Genomic DNA, 19,325 nt, shown 5'->3' with positions numbered 1-19,325 from the left:
AAAAAAAAAAAAAAAAACAAAGGACCCAACCAAAATGGAACCCATACCAATTTACAGCATCTTTTCTTAATATGAGTTTCATCCCACTATAAAGGTAAGGGTGAAGAAGGCTCTAACTGACAGCAATGATTCAATTATTGATGTAATTCCAGTCTTATGCATCAAATTTTATATTTTTGCACCTTGGCTGGTATTTCACCTACTAAAATATAAGACAGGAAAACAGTGATGAAGCAGGGACTTTTCTTTCCCTTCATATGAGAGGGAGATAGAGATAGAGAGAACTTCAAAAATCAAAAGGTTTAAACATACTTCCAATGTTGGTTCTTTGGCAAGGATCACACTTCCAGATTGATCAAGTGATTGAGCTTTCACTGGATGATTCTTGACCTGCACAAATGAAATTATAAAATTTTTTACGAGAAAACATCTATCAATTAGAAGAGAAAAAGTAAAATGAGAAAACATTAAGGACACACAAATTATCATAATGCCGGTCTCAAGTACAAGGAATAGAATAAGGTGTTTAAGATGGACAAGTGCCTTTAACTAGAAAATTATACCCAGACAACGAAATGAAAACCAATAACTAAATCTCAAGTATTCCACCAGCTTCTCATACCACATGTAAGTGAAACATCTGTCTGCTGAAGCAGTAGCGCTATCTTGGTTGGACCGGCATGACCCAGATCGAGACGAAACCAGCCCAGTTCAGGCTTTTGGTCTTCTAACGATTGGTAGGGGTTTACTTATTTGTTTTGGGGTTGATCTTGTAAATTTCACTTCATTTCATTTTGATTGGGATAGATAAGAAGAAGGGTTTGGTTTAGTAGTTTCCTAGTTAGCGTAGGGTCCTCTTTCAATTTTCACTTTTAGAGTCTTTATTTTCTTTATATATGTTCGTAATACGACAGAGAAGATGCAGAAGCGAAGATTGAATGAGATATGAGTTGAGATTTCTCACAGTGCTGAGTGTCTGCGTGTTTTGCTGGTCGAGCTGGTTGGCAGCTGCTACCCCTCTTCTGCTTTCTTCCCATCTCATGTGCGATCATCCCTCCTCCCTTCTTTATTCTTCATACTTGTTCCTTGTTGCTATTCTGTTCTTCCTTCTTCCTGTTATTTTTTGTTCCTGGTTTCATATCGCTTCGCCGCTACTAGTTGAAACCACTGTTAGTTAAAACACGTTTTAAACGCGTTTAAAACGTGGTTGCGTTTTTTTGCCGTTTAAAACACATTTTCCCGTATGCTATTATACAATACGGAAAAAAAGGGAAACGGCAAAAGAATTAGTTTTAAACGGCCGTTTTAAACGCGTATCCGTTTTTTAAGGGTAAAATAGGAATTTTATTAAAAAAATTAATTAATTAAAAAAAAAAAAAAAAAGAGTGAACACAATATGGTACTTGGTTTTTGGTTTTTAACTTCCATACTATCTATAGGAAAAAAATCTCATCTTCTTATAACCCATTGAGTAAGGAGAAGCTAAAGCTAACAACATCTCATTTTCTTGTAGCTCATTGGGCTATTTTATCTTGGGACTCTCAGAGCTTTTGGAACATTAGATGAATGTATACAGGTAATAATCTCTCAAATTGCATGAGTATACTACCATTTTTTTGGTTTCGTTTTTTTGAAAACTACACGTTTAATACTCGCACCATTCGTTTTCGTCCGTTTGCCGTTCCCTTTTTTTTTACCGTACTGTTCATCGTTTTTATCTGTTTAAAACCCGTACCGTACGTTTCTGTTTTTTTACCGTTCCTGTTTTAACTAACAGTGATTGAAACATCAGGATTGGATGAGATTTGTTCAATCTCCCCCATTCCTTCTCCTTTCTCCTTAATATTTTTTGCATGACTGCATGGGTGTATCTACCTGAGGCGAATCTATCCCAAGGTACTTGGGCCTAGAAACTATTCCTTTCGGGAGAATCAAGGCTGCCATTGTTGTTATTCGCAGGGGAAGTGCTATTCTCCCTTCCCCAACTCTGGCGGAAGAATGAAGGCTGGTATTGAAAGTAATGTATCCTAGGGGCATTTTCGTCTTTTTCCATTTATTAGGGCTTCTATATATGAATCAAATAGGAGGTGTGCAAGTCTCATGGTATCAGAGCAGGCATGACCCGACTCCTGATTGCAACACCAGTTGAAGCTTATGATCCCCCTTTTTACCATGCCTGCGATTTTCTTCTAAAAAGTACACATACATCTATGATGTTTTGTGATTGAAGCCTTGAAACTGAGCAAAGGGCGGCTGAATCTACAACAATATGGATGGTAGTCGAGCTGAAAATCAATGTCAGAATACAGTAAACTCCGGAAGTTACAATCCTGTGATGATGATCACTACAATAAAAATCAATGGGAGGAATTATCTTGAGTGGTCTTAGTCCGCTAAGATGTTTTTATTGAGAGTAGATGGTTGATGGACTATATCAATGGCAAAGTGAAGGATTCTTCCCATGAGGAGTGGGAGTCTTAAACTAAAAGTGATGGGATGGTTACTTTATTCCATGGATAGCACTATCAGCCATAGTTCTAAATCTCGGAAATTTAGGTTCCAAGTTTCGATGGTTTCAACCCTAATTTCGGAAAATTTTGACACAAATTTCTAGCAAATAGCCCAGAAAAAAATACATGGTTTCGACCAGGTTTCGGAAATTTTGACCTAAAACTTGAGATTTAGAACCATGCTATCAGCTGCAGTTATTTGTTCATGAGGAAAGCCAAGGAAATATGGGAGTGCATGACAATGCTTGGATTTATCACCCTTAACGAGAATGTGTGGTTATAAAAATGTTTCTTATCCATTTATGTGTGTATCTTTAGCGTATCTTAGTGTATATCCGATACGATACGATACCCTCCGATACGTTTCTTAATTTTGGCCGACCGATACGGTGACCGATACCGATACTTTAGAATTCCTAGCTGGTCTTCCCTCTGCCTTTGAATTGCGCTGTGTTCAAGTCTGGCTAAGGACAATCTCCTGACACTTGAGAGTGTCCATAATTATATTCGAAGGGAGGCTTCTTGGGCCTCTATGTCCAAACAGGATTGGAGAAAACAAGTCTGCCTTCGCTGAAAGGGTATAAAACCAGGCATTTCTATAAACAGAGTTCAGCATCAGCATCTCACTGAGGAAGAAAAGAACCGCTCAAAGTGCAGCCACTGTGGAAGACTAAGACACACCAAAGATCATTGGTGGATTCTCTATCCACACTTGAAACCAGCCAATTTCAGGAAAGAAGTACAAATCTGGTTTCGACTGATGGGGAGCCCGTTCTGCGTGATTGTGGTGCTTCCATTGACCCCCATGATCATGCTATCCAAGAGTTGTCAAATCAACTCTCCTCTTTGAAAGCCTCTCTGGAGAAACCAAATAGTAGCACAATCTCAGGTACTGCAGTCCATGCACCGGCTAATCATTCCCAGTATGTTCCTTCTAGCTCCTGGTTATAGGCTCAGAGGCCATTAATCATATGACAGGTAAGCGTGAGGGATTTTCTTTATTAATTCTTGTTCCTAGGGGCTTAAACTTGTTGATGGGTCCATTTCTTAGTATACTGGGAAGGGCACTTATCATTTATCCTCTTCATTTCCTCTTACTCTTTTCCGGCAAATTTACTATCTGTCAGCCAGTTTACCAAACAACATAACTATAGTTTAAACTTTTTCACATCTTATGTATCTTTCAGGATCTAATGACGTGGAAGAGGATTTGTGATGGTCGTCAGCAAGGTGGCCTCTACATCCTTGAAGAACCCTCTTCCGTTGCTTGCTTGAGTAAAGGGGTACATACACCTGATGCTCAACCATTGTTAGGGGATAAACGTCTGGGTCATACGTCTGTTCGTTCACTTAATTTGTTATTCCCTAAGTTGTTTGAATCTGTCAAAGTTTCTCAGTTGTCTTGTGAAATGTGTCAGTTCTCCAAGCATTGTAAAACCAGTCATCCTTTAAGCATGAATAAAACTGACTCTATCTTTCGGTTAGTGCAATCTAATGTCTGGGGTCCTTCCCTGATTATTTCTTTTTTAGATATCGTTATTTTATTTCTTGATTATTTTCCCCCACCACATGGGTGTACCTAATGAAAAGTTGCAATAAGGTTCCTTCAATTGTTTAGACCTATTACAAAATGGTGGGAACTCAGCTTGGAGTGAAAATCAAAGTGTTTCGTGCCAATCAGGCAGGAGAATATAATAAAGATAGCCTTAGTCGTTTCTTTGATGAACATGAGGTAGAAATTCAGTTTTCTTATACTAATACACCTCAACCAAATGATGTATCTGAGAGAAGAATCGTCACCTTCTTGAGGTTACCTGACCTTTACCTTTGGGGATGGATGTTCCTAGGACATATTGGGGGAATGCTATCCTAACAGCTGCTTATATGATAAACCAAATGTCTACTACTATTCCTGCTAGGAAATACCCTTTAGAACACCATTAAACTTCACACACATTATTCTCCTTACCTCCCAAAGTGTTTGGTTGTTTGGCCTTTTGTTCATATGTTGGATACTCATTGTGGCAAATTAGGACCTCAGGCAGTGTGTGTTTTTCTTGGATATTCTCCCTTTCAGAAGGGGTATAGATGTTACTGTCCATCCCTAAGAAGAAGTTTGTGTCCAAAGATGTCACATCTTTGAAAATACACCTTTATTTTTTCCAGAAGGCAGATCTATCCCATCTCCCTCCATTGGAGATTCTCCTCTTCCAGTTTGGGTTGATTCCATTGTTGGGAATATGCCAAACTCCTTTAAATGTTTTGGTAATAAGTAATAACAAACAAACCATAGCTTTAACTATGTGTGCTAAGTGGTGGTTAGTACAAAAAGATAGCTCAAGCTATGTATGCTATAAGAATCAAGTCAAGACAAGAAGATCAGGAGTGGAAGCTTCAAGACAAGATGAAGACTGCAGAAGATGAAAGGCAAAAGAGGAATCATCAAGTAGTAATGAAGATCTCAAGAATCATGCTACAATGAAGATTCAAGATTCAAGTCAAGATGAAGATCCTTGGATAGTCTAGTACTCTTTATATTGTACAGTCTATATGTAATTGTGCACGCACTTCATGCATCGCATATCATCATACTAGAATGACTATAGGACATTCCTTGACCTAGCATGAAGTCCATAGGTGGTGGAAAACATAATATTCTGTGACTTTTTGTGAAAATCACTATAACCTAACTCAAGGGTATTTTGGGAAACCTTAGAGTCAGTATCAGGAAATGAACCCCCATATAAGTTGTAGGAAATCGAGTCATGATTCCAACACAACTTGAATCAGGATAATCGGATGTCAGACTGAAGAGTTATGGCCGAAATACTGACTACTGGTCAGTATGACAATTGACTGTCAAAAACAGGACAAAACTATAGGCGGTCGATCGGCTGGAAGCCCCAGTAGATTGGGACTTTCATCCGGTCGATCGGCACCTGTCTGGATCACTTCTAACAGCTAGTTTTCTATCTCCAATGGCTCTTTCCAATCGATCGGCTACCGATGGCGATCAACCGGTGGACCCAAAATATGACTGTTAAAAGAGTCTAATTTACTGCCTAAAATGCTATCCTAATCTCACCTATAAATACCTAAGATGCTCATAATTAATTATCAATTAAGTCTGAGCATTGAGAGCTTTATTGTGAACATACAAAAGTCAAAAAGTCATTCTATCCTACTTGAGCAGTTTGGTCTTCCACATTTCAGAAGAGCTCAAGTCTCAATCAAGTTTTCTACATTCTTCTCTGCAAGTCAAAGCTACAGAGAAGACTTTATAAAAGGTGCATCATTCATTTTTCATTATTATCATTTGCACCACACTAGATGTATTCCTCTTATTCCACTTTTCTCTATTCTCTATTTTACAATTCTAGACTGTACTTAGGATTGTAAGGATTCTCTTATCCTAAAAAGAGTGAGTGCTTCTCTACCTGCAAAGGAGATTGTAAAGGCGCCTCTATGCCTATAAAGGGAATTTGTAAGGATACTCTTATCCATAAAAGATTGTAAAGGTTTTCTTCCCTACCTATTGTACTGAAAGGAAGAACTAGTGGAATACCTTACAAGAGGATTCTTGTAGGGAGTGGACTAGACTCGGATTGAGTCGAACCACTATAAATCTCGTGTTGTGTGATTGTCTCTATTTTTACTTATTCCGCATTATTTTAATTTGCAATCACACTTTGGGATATTAAATTAAAAAGATTAATTTACACTAGTATAACCTATTCACCCCCCCTCTAGGTTATTTCATCCATGGTTTCGTCTCCATCGGATTCCTCTATTACTATTTCTGCAAATCCTCCGCCCATCCAGGTTTATACTAGGCAATGCCATGTTGTAGATACCCATGATGTCCTCGCTGCTATGAGTGATCACCATCCTCTCTCTTCTTCATTGGGTGCTGCTCCCATCCTCTCTTGATGATCTATGTGTTGCGGACCTGCGGTAACAAAAGTGGTAAGAACTTGTCATCCCATTGAGCATTTTGTTTCTTATCATGCTTTGTTCTCTTCCTTGAAAGGTGTCCAATGCATTGGCTGATCCTAAGTGGAAAGAGGCAATAAACAGTGAGATGGGTGCATGGATGCTCTAGAAAAACAGCATACGTGGTCTCTTACTCTCATGCCTTATAATAACAATGTTGTTGGCTGATGGTGGGTGTTTACTGTAACACATCGTCCTAACGGCTCTATAGAAAGGTACAGGACTCTACCCAAATTGAAAAGTGTTGATTATCAGAAGACACTTGCTTCAGTTAAGAGTTCTTTTGCCTACTACTGTAAATAAGGCAGGGCCGTTATATCAGTTAGGTGTGAAGAATGCCTTTATTTTTCTTTATATATGCTTGTAATACGATAGAGAATATAAAGAAGCAACTATTGAATGAGAATGAGTTGAGTCTGCTCATGGTGCTGAGTGTTTGCGTGTTTTGCTGGTTGAGTTGGTCGATGGTAACTACCCCTCCTCCGCCTTTGCTCTCTTCCCATCTCAGGTGCAATCTTCCTTCTCCCTTCTTTATTCTTCTTCCTTGTTGCTATTCTGTTCTTTTATCTTCCTTCTTCCTATTATTTTTTCTACTGGTTTCCTATTCCCTCCCTGCAGAGCTACCGAAACATCAGCACTGGGAGAGATTTCAATCCCCCCCATTCATTCTCCTTTCTCCTTAATATTGTTGGCTTGGATGTATCTCTCTGAAGCGACTCTAGCCATAGGTTCTTAGCCATGAAACAAAATCAAGTCTGGTGGTAAAACAGCAGTTACAGCCATGTAGTATTTGCAGACTTTTATTTGTTTTCCCTGATCAATGTTGGCTGCTTATCATGTGTAATTAATAGGTCTATAAAGTTTCCAACCTTCCCTTCAAGTATCAGCTTTATCGGAATCCAACAGGAGAGTTTTCTCATCGGAAGTGGGAGCTGGTTACCACTGGTTCCTTGCTTATCGTGAGGAAGAAAACCTCATCTTCTCAATTGTTATTGAAGAATAAAATTCTGTCAATTTATAGAAAAGCCCCTGAAGCCTCAAGTCTTCTGTGTTCTTATATTTTTATTCCCCCTTCACTTTAATCGCTAGAAAACCTTCCTTTCAATACTTCTTTTACAGATTAATCATTCCCATTGAATCTAATTACCATCCTGCCACTGATTATGTTTACTCTTTCCTAAAGGACTCTGAACTTCCATTTAATTACAGTTTTGCCACTAAACTCTTAATGTGAGTTATGTATCATTCTCGTGGGTCCACAGGAACCCCAAAGCAAGGTTTTGTGACCCGTAGTGCATCATCCATGCTTCTCTCCTTGGTAGCTTTCAAAATTTCAATACATAAATGTGCAGTACCAGTTGATGGAGTAAAATATGCTAAAATAATCTGGCTTATTATCCTAGTTGAATCTCACTCAGGATTTTTTTTTTTTTTTTTAATTCATTTAGATAGAAAGTAAAGCAAAAAAGGGAGTTGAGGACTACCCAGCAGCGCATGATATCCCAAATAACATCCATGGGAGCATCTGATTTAAGCCCTAATGGATTGACATGAGTTCCAGAAATACGATATCCTGCATTAATCACTGCTGATCGGAAAATAACTGCTGAAGGCGAAGTGCATTTTAATGTTGCACAGAGACTGTGCAAACTCACAAAAAGAGGAACATCTGGCAATTCCTGCAAATAATGTGTTAACATATGGGTAAGATACAGCCATAGAAGCAGAAATGAAATTCAATGACTACATAAACTCTTATTTCCAAGAGAGGAATATCCAATAGCAAACAGCAGGAAAATTAACACAATAACATCCTTCCAAATTGTCCAAAATGTCAGATTGATTTGGACACTAAAGAAGGGGGGTAATGGGTTTAAAAGCAGCATGTGTACAAGTAGATGCAATTTTTAGCCATGGCTGGTCAAAGAAGTGACATTGTCTGAGTTGATGAGGTCGGCCAACAACTGTGAATTGGGGAAGAAAATATGGACTCTATATCACACCAAGAACTATTATATATCACCTCTCCCATCAACTAGACATAAACACAAGTGCAAATGTATATGCTTAAGAGACGGTAATGTAATATTCTCATTTATTGAACTTGAGTTGCAGTCTTGCAGAGACACATCAAATGGCAGATTTATTCGCCATGTTCTTGTGAGACAAAACACAATACTAGAACAAATAAAAATAGCAAAATGGCTGGTACCTCTGATATTGTCGTGAGTACAGCAGAGATCCGATCATAAGCAGGATACCGCTCCTTCATAGATTTAACATTTGCTAATATAGAAGCAACCCATTCTTGATCATGGATTGGGGCAGACCATATTGGACCACCCATGTTATACTTCTTTCCACAATCACTGCACTCTTGAGGAACTACAGGACCAAATCCCGGTATATATCTGATGCTGTTATTCTATAGATTGAGGGGGAAAAACAGCAGTAAGTTCAAAACACAGAAACAACAAAACAATAAAAAAAATAATATAAGTAAACGATTAAGAACAAAGGGAGAGGGTTTCATATAAGGGCAGTGTAAGAAGGAATCTATATGCTACACCAATGAGGGGCTGGAGAATGGTATGATCCATATGGGATCCACATGATAAAAAAAGGGAAGAGTGTCAATGTAAGAATGGTATAAAGAAATCGGTACAAAGGCGATGCATGCTTCCTTTTCCCTAGAACAAATCAACTGTCTAAAATGTCTAAGGCAACTTTAACTTTTCATGAAAAACTTGATGTTTCTAATATAGTGAAAACAGACTGTATTTATCAAGACAATATCTTGGCATCTCCTTTTTCTTCCTTGTCTATGTAAATCATTTTACTCCATGCATACAACAAATATCCTGAATCTGGCAAGCATCCATCCTATTAGTCCAGCCTCAAACCGTCCATCTCTGTACAACCACTGAATCATCAATGACCTGTACCATTTGGATACTGTCACAGGAGCAAACTGAGCCAATATAAGTTAAATCACACCATCCAAACACCAAGCATCATGGGATAGAGTGTTTAAAGTGAGGATATAAAGATAATTCATAAAAATGCCCTTGCACAATTATTGGATATGTTTGTCATAAGCAGGTAACAACAATGACATATACAGATTAAGGAACAATGGACAAACATATCGAGGAAAAAAAAAACACAAGCGGCAGCAAATTAATCCAAGATATTCTGTGGTATCCACTTAAACAGTTAGTTGAATCTATTATGCCCATTTGAGATTTCTAAGGCATTCAAAAGACCATGTTCACAGAACTCTTAGTAGATCTATCTGTCATATGGATGTCAGCCTCCAATAATATAAACAAGTAGAGGACATGATGGTACATGGAACCAGATGCATACCTTTGCCACTGTCCTTCCAAGGCACTGCAGATGGAAGGAATCACAGCCAATGCACTGATAAACATATGAGAGCTTAAGAGGCGTGTTCTTCATCGCACTCGCAGAACTGCAATGCCATGCATTTTTAATTAAAACGGATGGTTCACTAACCTAAGGTAGAATTGGAACAAGATAACAACATTTATCCCATCATATATTTGCAAATCAATGCTCACTCAAAAGGAATGTCACCCACGAGAATATACGCACAAAGACCCGCACATAAAAATCCATCTGTACCGAAAGGACAGGAACAATGTATCGCTTGTAACGATTTGCATGGCTCTGGTTCAAACAAAGCAGGGGAAAATTTTAATACCACATCCATAATTGGATATAATGACAAATCCCTAAGATACTACACAAGAGAGGGAACTAAAGATGGTTTAGAAAATGACAAGGCATATAGACATAAAAAAAAAATAAAAAAAAATAAAAAAATCATTAAAACTAAGCAAATACATTGCAGATGGCTTAGAAAATGGCAATTCATATAGATATTCCAACCACAAAATAATGTTTACAATTAAAGGAAAGTAAAATACATTACTGGCATATTGTTAGTCTGATATAAACCATTATCTTTCATACATCACCAAAGGGGAAAGGGGAATAAAGAAGAAGATTTAAAATATCTGATCCACATGTTTTTAAATTAAAACTAAATTCATCTGTAAAACCAAAACTGCCTCTCTATTTCCCTCTATTCCAGTGAACTATGAACCATGTATGTTAACAGTAATAAATATTTAAGAAATAATAGTTTTCACGGAGAAGGAAGTACCTCAATGCATGCAAGGAGGATCCTCAATGCCATTTCATGGCAGTATTTTCCTCTGAGGGGATAAGAGCCATATCTAATTGCACAACCAAAAAATGAAATTAGAGCTATTAATCAGTACATCTTGATCAATTTGAAGGTGTGAGACTCTTACTTGGAGTAGCAGACCTCCCCATTGCCCCCGCAGAGCACTGCCATATCAGTTGCTGTGCACATCAACATCCCTCCATCAACAACAGATTGAACCGCAGAGTCCAAGAACACAGAAGGTGAACCATAAGGATCAAGATCAACCTGAAATACCAATGAGTATGGTTGTCCACATGGAAGTATATGAAATGTGCTAACTGCTAGTAACTTGAGATGGTAGATGTCAACATTACAAGTTAAAAGTAAAGAAACAATTGCTGGCAAAGAAAAATGCCACTTAAATATTTCTGGCAAGATATGCTGCAAGAATATCTTATCATTAAATAGTTTTCTTCACGAGTTCATACGCCCAGTGTCATTGGAAAAGAAATTGACTGTTGGTCACTTGATCAACCAAAGGTGGCAAGTTCGGAAAGAATGCTGATGCAAATTCATAGGGAGGACTGTCAGATGGAAGAAAAAGCAAAACTGGTATGGTAAATAACTTCATTTCTGATACCACAACTATATGGAAAGAAAGTAGTGGACAAATATTCGAACTCAAGACATGCTCTACTCAAGTAGTACACCAAAAAGTGTAGGAGGAAATGTTAAGCTGGTTAACCACGAACTTGGGATTTTAGAGATGGTGGTGTTTTCTCAATATGGAGGAATTCGTATTTGTCACGGCACCAAGGCGACCCAAGGCGGTGGAGAGGTGCTTATGCGACAAGGCACCCGCCTAGTGATTTTCCCCCACCTCATATATGATATATCTAGTATAGATACATCATAAACATCAATATTAAATTAACAGCCAATTAAAGAAACCAACACTTAAAACCGGCAGATACAAAAAAATTAGCATCCTTGCAAGATTGACCGATTATAAAAGTAATAGAAGTGTAGTAGGCATAGTAATGGATAATTATTTAAAAATGATGTTGTGGATGTTAAAAGATTTGGTGATAGAATTATATCCATCAAGCTTGTGTTGGATCGGATGAAAATACTAAGATACAATTTTGTGAACACATGGAGGGTTTAGTGCAAGGTTTTAGTCAAGGATAAGAGATTATTATAGGAGGTCTGGATGAACATGTTGGAAGTGATCATAAAGGCTATGAAAGAGTTCGTGGAGGATATGATTTTGGAGATAGGAATGAGGAGGGGACTTCAATTTTAGCTTTTCTTGTGGCTTATGATTTATCCATAGTAAATATATACTTTGAAAAGAGTGAGGATCTATAAGGTTTTTATTGACAAAAAAAGCTTATGACAAAGTCCCTACAGAGTTAATTTGACAAGTATTAAAGAAGTGTTTCAAGTAAATATGTGGACATAGTTAAAGATATGTATAATAGTGTGGTGACTAGTGTAAGAACTATGGAGGACAAGATGGTGAATTCCCAATTACAATTGGATTACATCAAGGATCAACTTTAAGCCCTTGTTTGTTTACGCTTATCTTAGATGAATCAAACAGAGATATTCAAGTTCAAGCCCCATGGTGATGTAGATAAGTCACTTGGGCTTATTTTATTGCAAATAAGCTTTGGGTTGTCTTATGTATGTATTGGGCCATTGATCTCATGAGTTTTCATTGAAATGGGTCACTTTAATAGGCCTAAAATATGGGTAGAATGAAGGAAAACGAGATTTTATTCATTAGTTTAATTAGTTGCTATTTAATTCAATAAAGGCCCATTAGGCCATTAGTTGGTTGTAAAGTCCTATATGGACTATTAGTTAGTTAGTCCTACTTCATATTGGAGTCATAAAGTCAAGTCCTAGTCCTATTTTGAATTCCTAGTTGTAGTAGGAGTGTCTAGTCCTATTGGGAAACTAGCTCCTAGTTGTAGTAGGAATGTCTAGTCCTATTGGGAAATTAGCTCATAGTATTAGTATGATCGTAAACTTCCCCTCTATAAATAAAGAGGCATATGTACCATTATTGAGGAGATTTGAATAAGAGAAAGTTTGCATTTATGAAAGAAAGTTTGCAACTAAATGCTTAGAACAGCTGAGATAGCTGTGGGTGAGAAGCTCGGGCTGAGATAGCCACTTCCTTTATTCTCTTTCACCCTTCTCAACCCCCCATCTATTTTATTCTTCTTTTTTATTTTATTTGTTGTAACATTCAAGAGGTATAGTTCAGATTTTGATAAAAGTCTCCAGAAATCAGAACCGATCAGCAATCCTAGTGGGAATAGGAGAAAGATCAATCTCCTCTCTCTCTCTCTTCTGTATTCTGTTCAACCAGGTCTTCAATGAGGGTATTCTAGGCTTCATAAGGGTCCCACGATCCTTACCTAGTCACTGTTGGAAGCATTCAGCTGCTGTTCTTGAAGGTTCTTCTCAGTTTTCTCTCATAGGTCAGGAAATCAAGAAAGCTTATAACTTTACAACCAGCCGTCAGAATCCTCTCAACTTTGGGGGTTTTTGTACCCTCCCTAGGGACTATCTACGCCCAAGAGTGCAACTCAATCGGACTCCTACAGCCTTGGCCGCACCTCTCTCTCTCTCCAGCTTTATAACAGGTCTTTCCCTCTCCTATTGGGTTAGGTTTTGGACTGGTTTTGCTCTTATATTTGTATTGTATCCTTGAGGGTTTATTTGATGGTATTATTTCTTTGTTTCTCACTTCTATTTGTATTGTTTGGGGTTTTAAACTGCAGAGTTAGTTACTTGTAATCTACTCCTGCATTAAGTGGTATCAGAGCTACGGTTGAAGAAAGCTCCAAACAATCTATCAGGGCCTAACCGAAGATGGTTCCATTAGTTCGTTACTTCGCTGGACAAAGGGATACATTCTATATCATTGATTGGTTAGATTCTCTGGAGGAATATTTTGATTACTATAACTTGACAGAAACATAAAAGCTTCAAGTTGTTTGTTTCCGGTTGATTGGTTATGCTAGATATTGGTGGAGAGTCCATGAAAAGCGACTCCGAGTTCGAGGACATGAGCCTCGTACTTGGGAAGAGATGAAGTACCAGTTAGTGACACAATACCTCCCTGTATATTTTCAAAGAAGGCTCTTCCCTCCACAGGATTCCCATCATAATACATCTACTGTTGCCCAATCTAATGATCAGCCACGTTATTTTCATGGGGAATTCCTTGAATGGATGCATGAATTGGACATGTACTTTGACAACTACAACTTAACAGAGACACAAAAACGCCAATATGCATGTTCCCAGATGAATGATTGTGTACGAATGCAATGGAGAGTCCGTGAAAGGCAACTTCAAGCTCAAGAATGTAAACCTAGAACGTGGGACGAGATGCAGTATGAGTTGGCAGGCATGTACCTATCTGAGCATGAACGAAACATGTACTTCCTTCCACCAGATGTCCAAAAGCCACCCACACTTGACAATAGCATGAAGGAATCATCGGCCTCTATTACAAAAGAGCAACAAGAGAAGACACCTCTGACCAATGAACTAGAGTCGAAAATTGAGGTTAGTATTAAAATTTTTTCAACCATTCTTATTGTTAAGGAAAAACTAGTCATTGATGTTCCCATCAACGAGACTCATGTGGGAGAAGTCGAAAGCAACAAAGTTGCCACAATGGACAATGAGGTTGAGACTAGGGAACTTGACACTACAATAACTGTGATGATTGTGAACAGTCAAGAGGAAGATCCTAAGGAGTTCAAGAATGAAGTTGTGTTTGAACCATCAATGGAACCGATTAAGAACCACCAGGTAGATGAACCAAAAGAGCTTTATGTTGCATTGAAGTTAGAAGAGATCAAAGGTGCATATGTAGATGACCCTATGGATACATCTGAAGATGTTGAAGTTGAGCATGTGAAGTTTGTCATCCCATTAAAGTATCTTGAAGATCGAGCTCCTCACATTCTAGACTACATCTTTATTGTCAAAGAGCTACCTAAATTTTTCTACGGCTTGAAGAGGGACGTGTACCATGATATAATCACCCTCACACTTTACAAAATTCGAGGACGAATTTTTTCTAAGAGAGGGCGAGTTGATGTAAATAAGTCACTTGGGCTTATTTTATTGCAAATAAGCCTTGGGTTGTCTTATGTATGTGTTGGGCCTTTGATCCCATGAGTTTTCTTTGAAATGGACCACTTTAATAGGCCTAAAATATGGGTAGAAGATAGGAAAACGAGATTTTATTCATTAGTTTAATTAGTTGCTATTTAATTCAATAAAGGCCCATTAGGCCATTAGTTGGTTATAAAGTCCTATATGGACTATTAGTTAGTTAGTCCTACTCTATATTGGAGTCATAAAATCAAGTCCTAGTCCTATTTTGAATTCCTAGTTGTAGTACGAGTGTCTAGTACTATTGGGAAACTAGCTCCTAGTTGTAGTAGGAGTGTCTAGTCCTATTGGGAAACTAGCTCTTAGTATTAGTATGATTGTAAACTTCCCCTCTATAAATAAAGAGGCATATGTACCATTATTGGGGAGATTTGAATAAAAGAAAGTTTGTATTTATGAAAGAAAGTTTGCAACTAAATGCTCAGAGCAGCTAAGATAGCTGTGGGTGAGAGCCCAGGCTGAGATAGCCACTTCCTTTATTCTCTTTCATTCTTCTCAACCCCCCATCTGTTTTATTCTTCTTTTTTATTTTATTTGTTGTAACATTCAAGAGGTATAGTTCAGATTTTGATAAAAGTCTCCAGATATCAAAACCGATCAGCAATCCTAGTGGAAATAGGAGAGAGATCAATCTCCTCTCCTTCTCTCTTCTGTACTCTTTTCAGCCAGGTCTTCAATCAGGGTATTCTAGGCTTCATAAGGGTCCCACAATCCTTACCTAGTCACTGTTGGAAGCATTCAGCCGCTGTTCTTGAAGGTTCTTCTCAGTTTTCTCTCATAGGTCAGAAAATCAAGAAAGCTTATAACTTCCCAACCAGCCGTCAAAATCCTCTCAACTTTGGGGGTTTTTGTACCCTCCCTAGGGACTATCTACGCCCAAGAGTGCAACTCAATCGGACTCCTACAGCCTTGGCCGCACCTCTCTCTCTCCAGCTTTATAACTGGTCTTTCCCTCTCCTATTGGGTTAGGTTTTGGGCTGGTTTTGCTCCTATATGGATATTGTATCCTTGAGGATTTATTTGATGGTATTATTTCTTTGTTTCTCGCTCCTATTTGTATTGTTTGGGGTTTTAAACTGCGGAGTTAGTTACTTGTAATCTACTCCTGCATTACATGGTGTATACTTTTTGCTGATGATATTGTTTTGGTGGATGCAACAAAAATAGGGATTAACACCAAATTGGAAGTATGGAGATCAATCTTGGAATAAAAAGGTTTTAAGACACTATAACGAAAAAGGAGTTTATAGTGTGTAACTTTCGTTACAATAAAACATATAATGAGGTGGTAAAAATTGATGAGAGGAAGATTTACAAAGTGATTATTTTAGGTATCTAGGCTTAATCATAATTAAAAAAAACATAGATAGAGGATAATGTTACACAAAGAACTAAAATAGGATGGATGAAGTGGAGAGGTGCATCTGGAATGTTGTGTGATCCATGTATTCCTTTAAAACTTATAGAATAATTTTATAGAACCACAAAACTGGCTGTAATATATGGTGCGAAATGTTGGGCAGTTAAGAAACATCATATAGATAAAACTCAATATAGCTAAGATGAAGTGTTGAGATGGATGTGTGGCAAAACTAGGAAGCATAAAATAAGGAATGAACAAATTAGAGCTGACTTGGGAGTAGCTCCAATACATGATAAGTTGTGAGAAATTCGTTTGAGATGGGCATGGCCACGTACAACAGAGTACTTTAGATGCTCCAGTACGGAGGAGTGATTTTATTCAAATTGAATGAGCTCTAAAAGAGCCAGGGGTAGACCTAAAATGACTCGGGATGAAGTGGTGAGGGAAGGCATGCACAACTTGGGCCTAATAACAAGTATGGCTTTGAATATAGCTGACTAGAGGGTAAGGTAGCTGACCCCATTTAATTGGGATAAGGCTGAGTTGAGTTGTTGTAAGATTGACCGATTATTCACAACAAACAAGAAGTAAAAAACTGGCAGTTAAATATAAATTGAACAAAGAATATATTTCAGTAATTCAGTTCAGCAATGTATTTGATATGTCACATAGGATCAGAATTGATTCTAGCAGAGAATTAGCAATAAACTATAATGGTAAAACCAGATATAACAGTATAGCGAGATTTAAGAATCAACAATTCCATGTATCTCAAGCATTACAATCTTGTACAATGCCAAATAAAAAAAAAATATATATATATATATATATAATAAAATAATTAAAAAAAAACCCTAAAATAGAACAAGGTGCCGCCTAGACACCTAGGCGAACCAAGGCATCCAAAATCATCCAAGGGAGATGCCCAGGGGACCAAGGCGATTGCTGTACCTACATCCAGTAAGGCAAGGTATCGCCTTGACAACTATGGAGGAATTGGATTCTTTTTGTAATAATGGGAACAGGCTTTGGTGTTCTAGGAAGATATATGATTGGAGTTGGGATTAAAGTGTTTATGCAGTACATAAGCAAGAGGAGAGAAGGTTCCTCAATTCCATTTAATTCATCAAAAAACATGGACGTGTTCACTTTCTTCCACGCTACATGATGAAATTGGCACTAAGATTACTTTCTAAGAAGTACCAATTCTCAAAAGTAAACTCACAATAAATGAAAATTTTGCAGACAATGGCATTTAAATTACATACCACATCAAATTCTTTTGGGTGCGTGAGCATAAAAACACGAGCATCAGCAAGATGAGACTCCACTTTTGACATGGCCACTGAACCATTGAATTTTATGTTTCTCCTGCAAGCTTCAACAGATACTGCAAATGTACAAGAATTAAGGTTCACTCTTCTGATCCACAACATCATTTTATTAATGAAGTCTTGGTACTATATTTCACCTAAATAAGAAAGAGAACCCAATCTCATTTGCCAAGCAATTTGCCAACCAAGGTTCAGAAATATAAGTACACTTATGAATAATTTTGACTTCCAAGTAGTAAGGCATTGAGAAGTTGGAGTTAACCTTTATCATTGTCTAGGGCCACAACTTTACCAATTCCTTCCACTTCACGTGCATATCGCAGAGCTCTTAACCCGGAAGCAGCCAATGCCTAACATTTTAAAGATAAAGAGCTCAAATAAATTACTCATCAAGAGAGAGAGAGAGAGAGAGAGAGAGAGAGAGAGAGAGAGAGATAGAGACCATGTATCAACCAAGAAACAAAAAGTTCCAACACAATGCGCCGAAGGAAACTTTGTTATTCTAGAGATATCACCACATACAATACATAAAAAACTAAAGGATGACCACCAAATTTACGTAAGCAGTATAACAACTAAAGGGGGGGGGGGACAGAGCAAAGAAAAACCTCAAGAACTCTGTATGTCTTCGTTTTCTCTGGCCCTTTACCCTCTGTGGTCAAATCAGGTTCTGGTGAGATGTCACATGATTTATTTTGAGATGGATCCATCTGAACCTCACATTCTCCATTTGATTTTCCAGAATCATGCATGGACTTTGTTTCTTCCCCTTCTTCTTCTTCTACATGCCCAGAAGAAGCATCCTCTAATGCCTTATGCGCTGTTTTATTCCTTTTGGCCAACCTTGCTGCATGCTCTTCTTTGCATTTCGAAATAAAGGTCCTCAGGACAGCAATGGATAGGTCCCTGTTGTTAACCTGGGGGTAATGATACAGTCATAAAATCAGCACCCAAACTAACTAATACTAACTGATGAAGGGTAAGATATTGCTTCAGCTGATGAATAATTAAGTTGCAGACACAGATACCTTACTATGTAAAAGCAATCAAAGATAAACATCTACGACCAAATTACAAGTGAAACAATGAGCTTTTTTAGGGCAATAAAATACTTTAAAATCTCTACAAATATGAAATGTTAAAATGAGGTAGTTGGAAAGAAGAGACCTCTGATGGAGGGGTTTACTACAGAAAGCACCTATATCATGTTAAAATGAGGTAGATGGAAAGAAGAGACTTCTGATGGAGGGTTTACTACAGAAAGCACCTATAACTGGTCCTTGATTTATTTCCTTCCCTTTTCCTGTCAGTGCCATCGTCTGAAGAAAGACAGATCAACCTCCCCTGTCATACTTCCTGATAAATGCGTGAGTGAATAATTCATAAATGCTTCAGGTGCTCTGGAGGGTTTGGAAAAGCATGGAGACAGTTCAGAATACGAAAATCATGCAAAGCATTGCCTCCAATAAACTTTACCATACAAGTGATTTGTTTTTAGTACATAAATTCTTAATGTTCCAATCACCATTTGAATTTCCATGAGTATCAAAATTTCCCACTTGTGAGGCTGAGAAACCACACAACCAGCTTGAGAGGCTAACACCTCATATGCTCAGGATTTGAATATATTGGAACCAAAATTTTTATGAGGATATTTCTTGGCAGAAAAAAGCATCTTTAGTTCTGCTAAATCAATAGCACATACCCCCCCCCCCACC

The 19,325-nt window shown here is 37.9% G+C and overlaps 1 protein-coding gene across 1 annotated transcript in view; it reads right to left on the bottom strand.

Annotated features, from left to right (window-relative positions):
• LOC122076627 (probable tRNA (guanine(26)-N(2))-dimethyltransferase 2) overlaps window positions 1-19,325 on the bottom strand; it is a 22,025-nt gene that overhangs the window by 1,696 nt on the left and 1,004 nt on the right. Inside the window, exons 2-11 of the mRNA XM_042642032.1 lie at window positions 18,216-18,524; window positions 17,870-17,957; window positions 17,542-17,663; window positions 10,847-10,986; window positions 10,696-10,768; window positions 10,108-10,196; window positions 9,873-9,978; window positions 8,716-8,928; window positions 7,988-8,182; window positions 313-390 (exon numbers count right to left, since the gene is read on the bottom strand). Of these exons, the coding sequence (XP_042497966.1) occupies window positions 313-390; window positions 7,988-8,182; window positions 8,716-8,928; window positions 9,873-9,978; window positions 10,108-10,196; window positions 10,696-10,768; window positions 10,847-10,986; window positions 17,542-17,663; window positions 17,870-17,957; window positions 18,216-18,524 (1,413 nt within the window). The remainder of the gene's footprint in view (window positions 1-312; window positions 391-7,987; window positions 8,183-8,715; window positions 8,929-9,872; window positions 9,979-10,107; window positions 10,197-10,695; window positions 10,769-10,846; window positions 10,987-17,541; window positions 17,664-17,869; window positions 17,958-18,215; window positions 18,525-19,325) is intronic.

Source organism: Macadamia integrifolia, chromosome 4, assembly GCF_013358625.1.
Source record: "Macadamia integrifolia cultivar HAES 741 chromosome 4, SCU_Mint_v3, whole genome shotgun sequence".
Lineage (NCBI taxonomy): Eukaryota > Viridiplantae > Streptophyta > Magnoliopsida > Proteales > Proteaceae > Macadamia > Macadamia integrifolia.
This window is presented reverse-complemented; position numbering and strand designations above follow the sequence as displayed.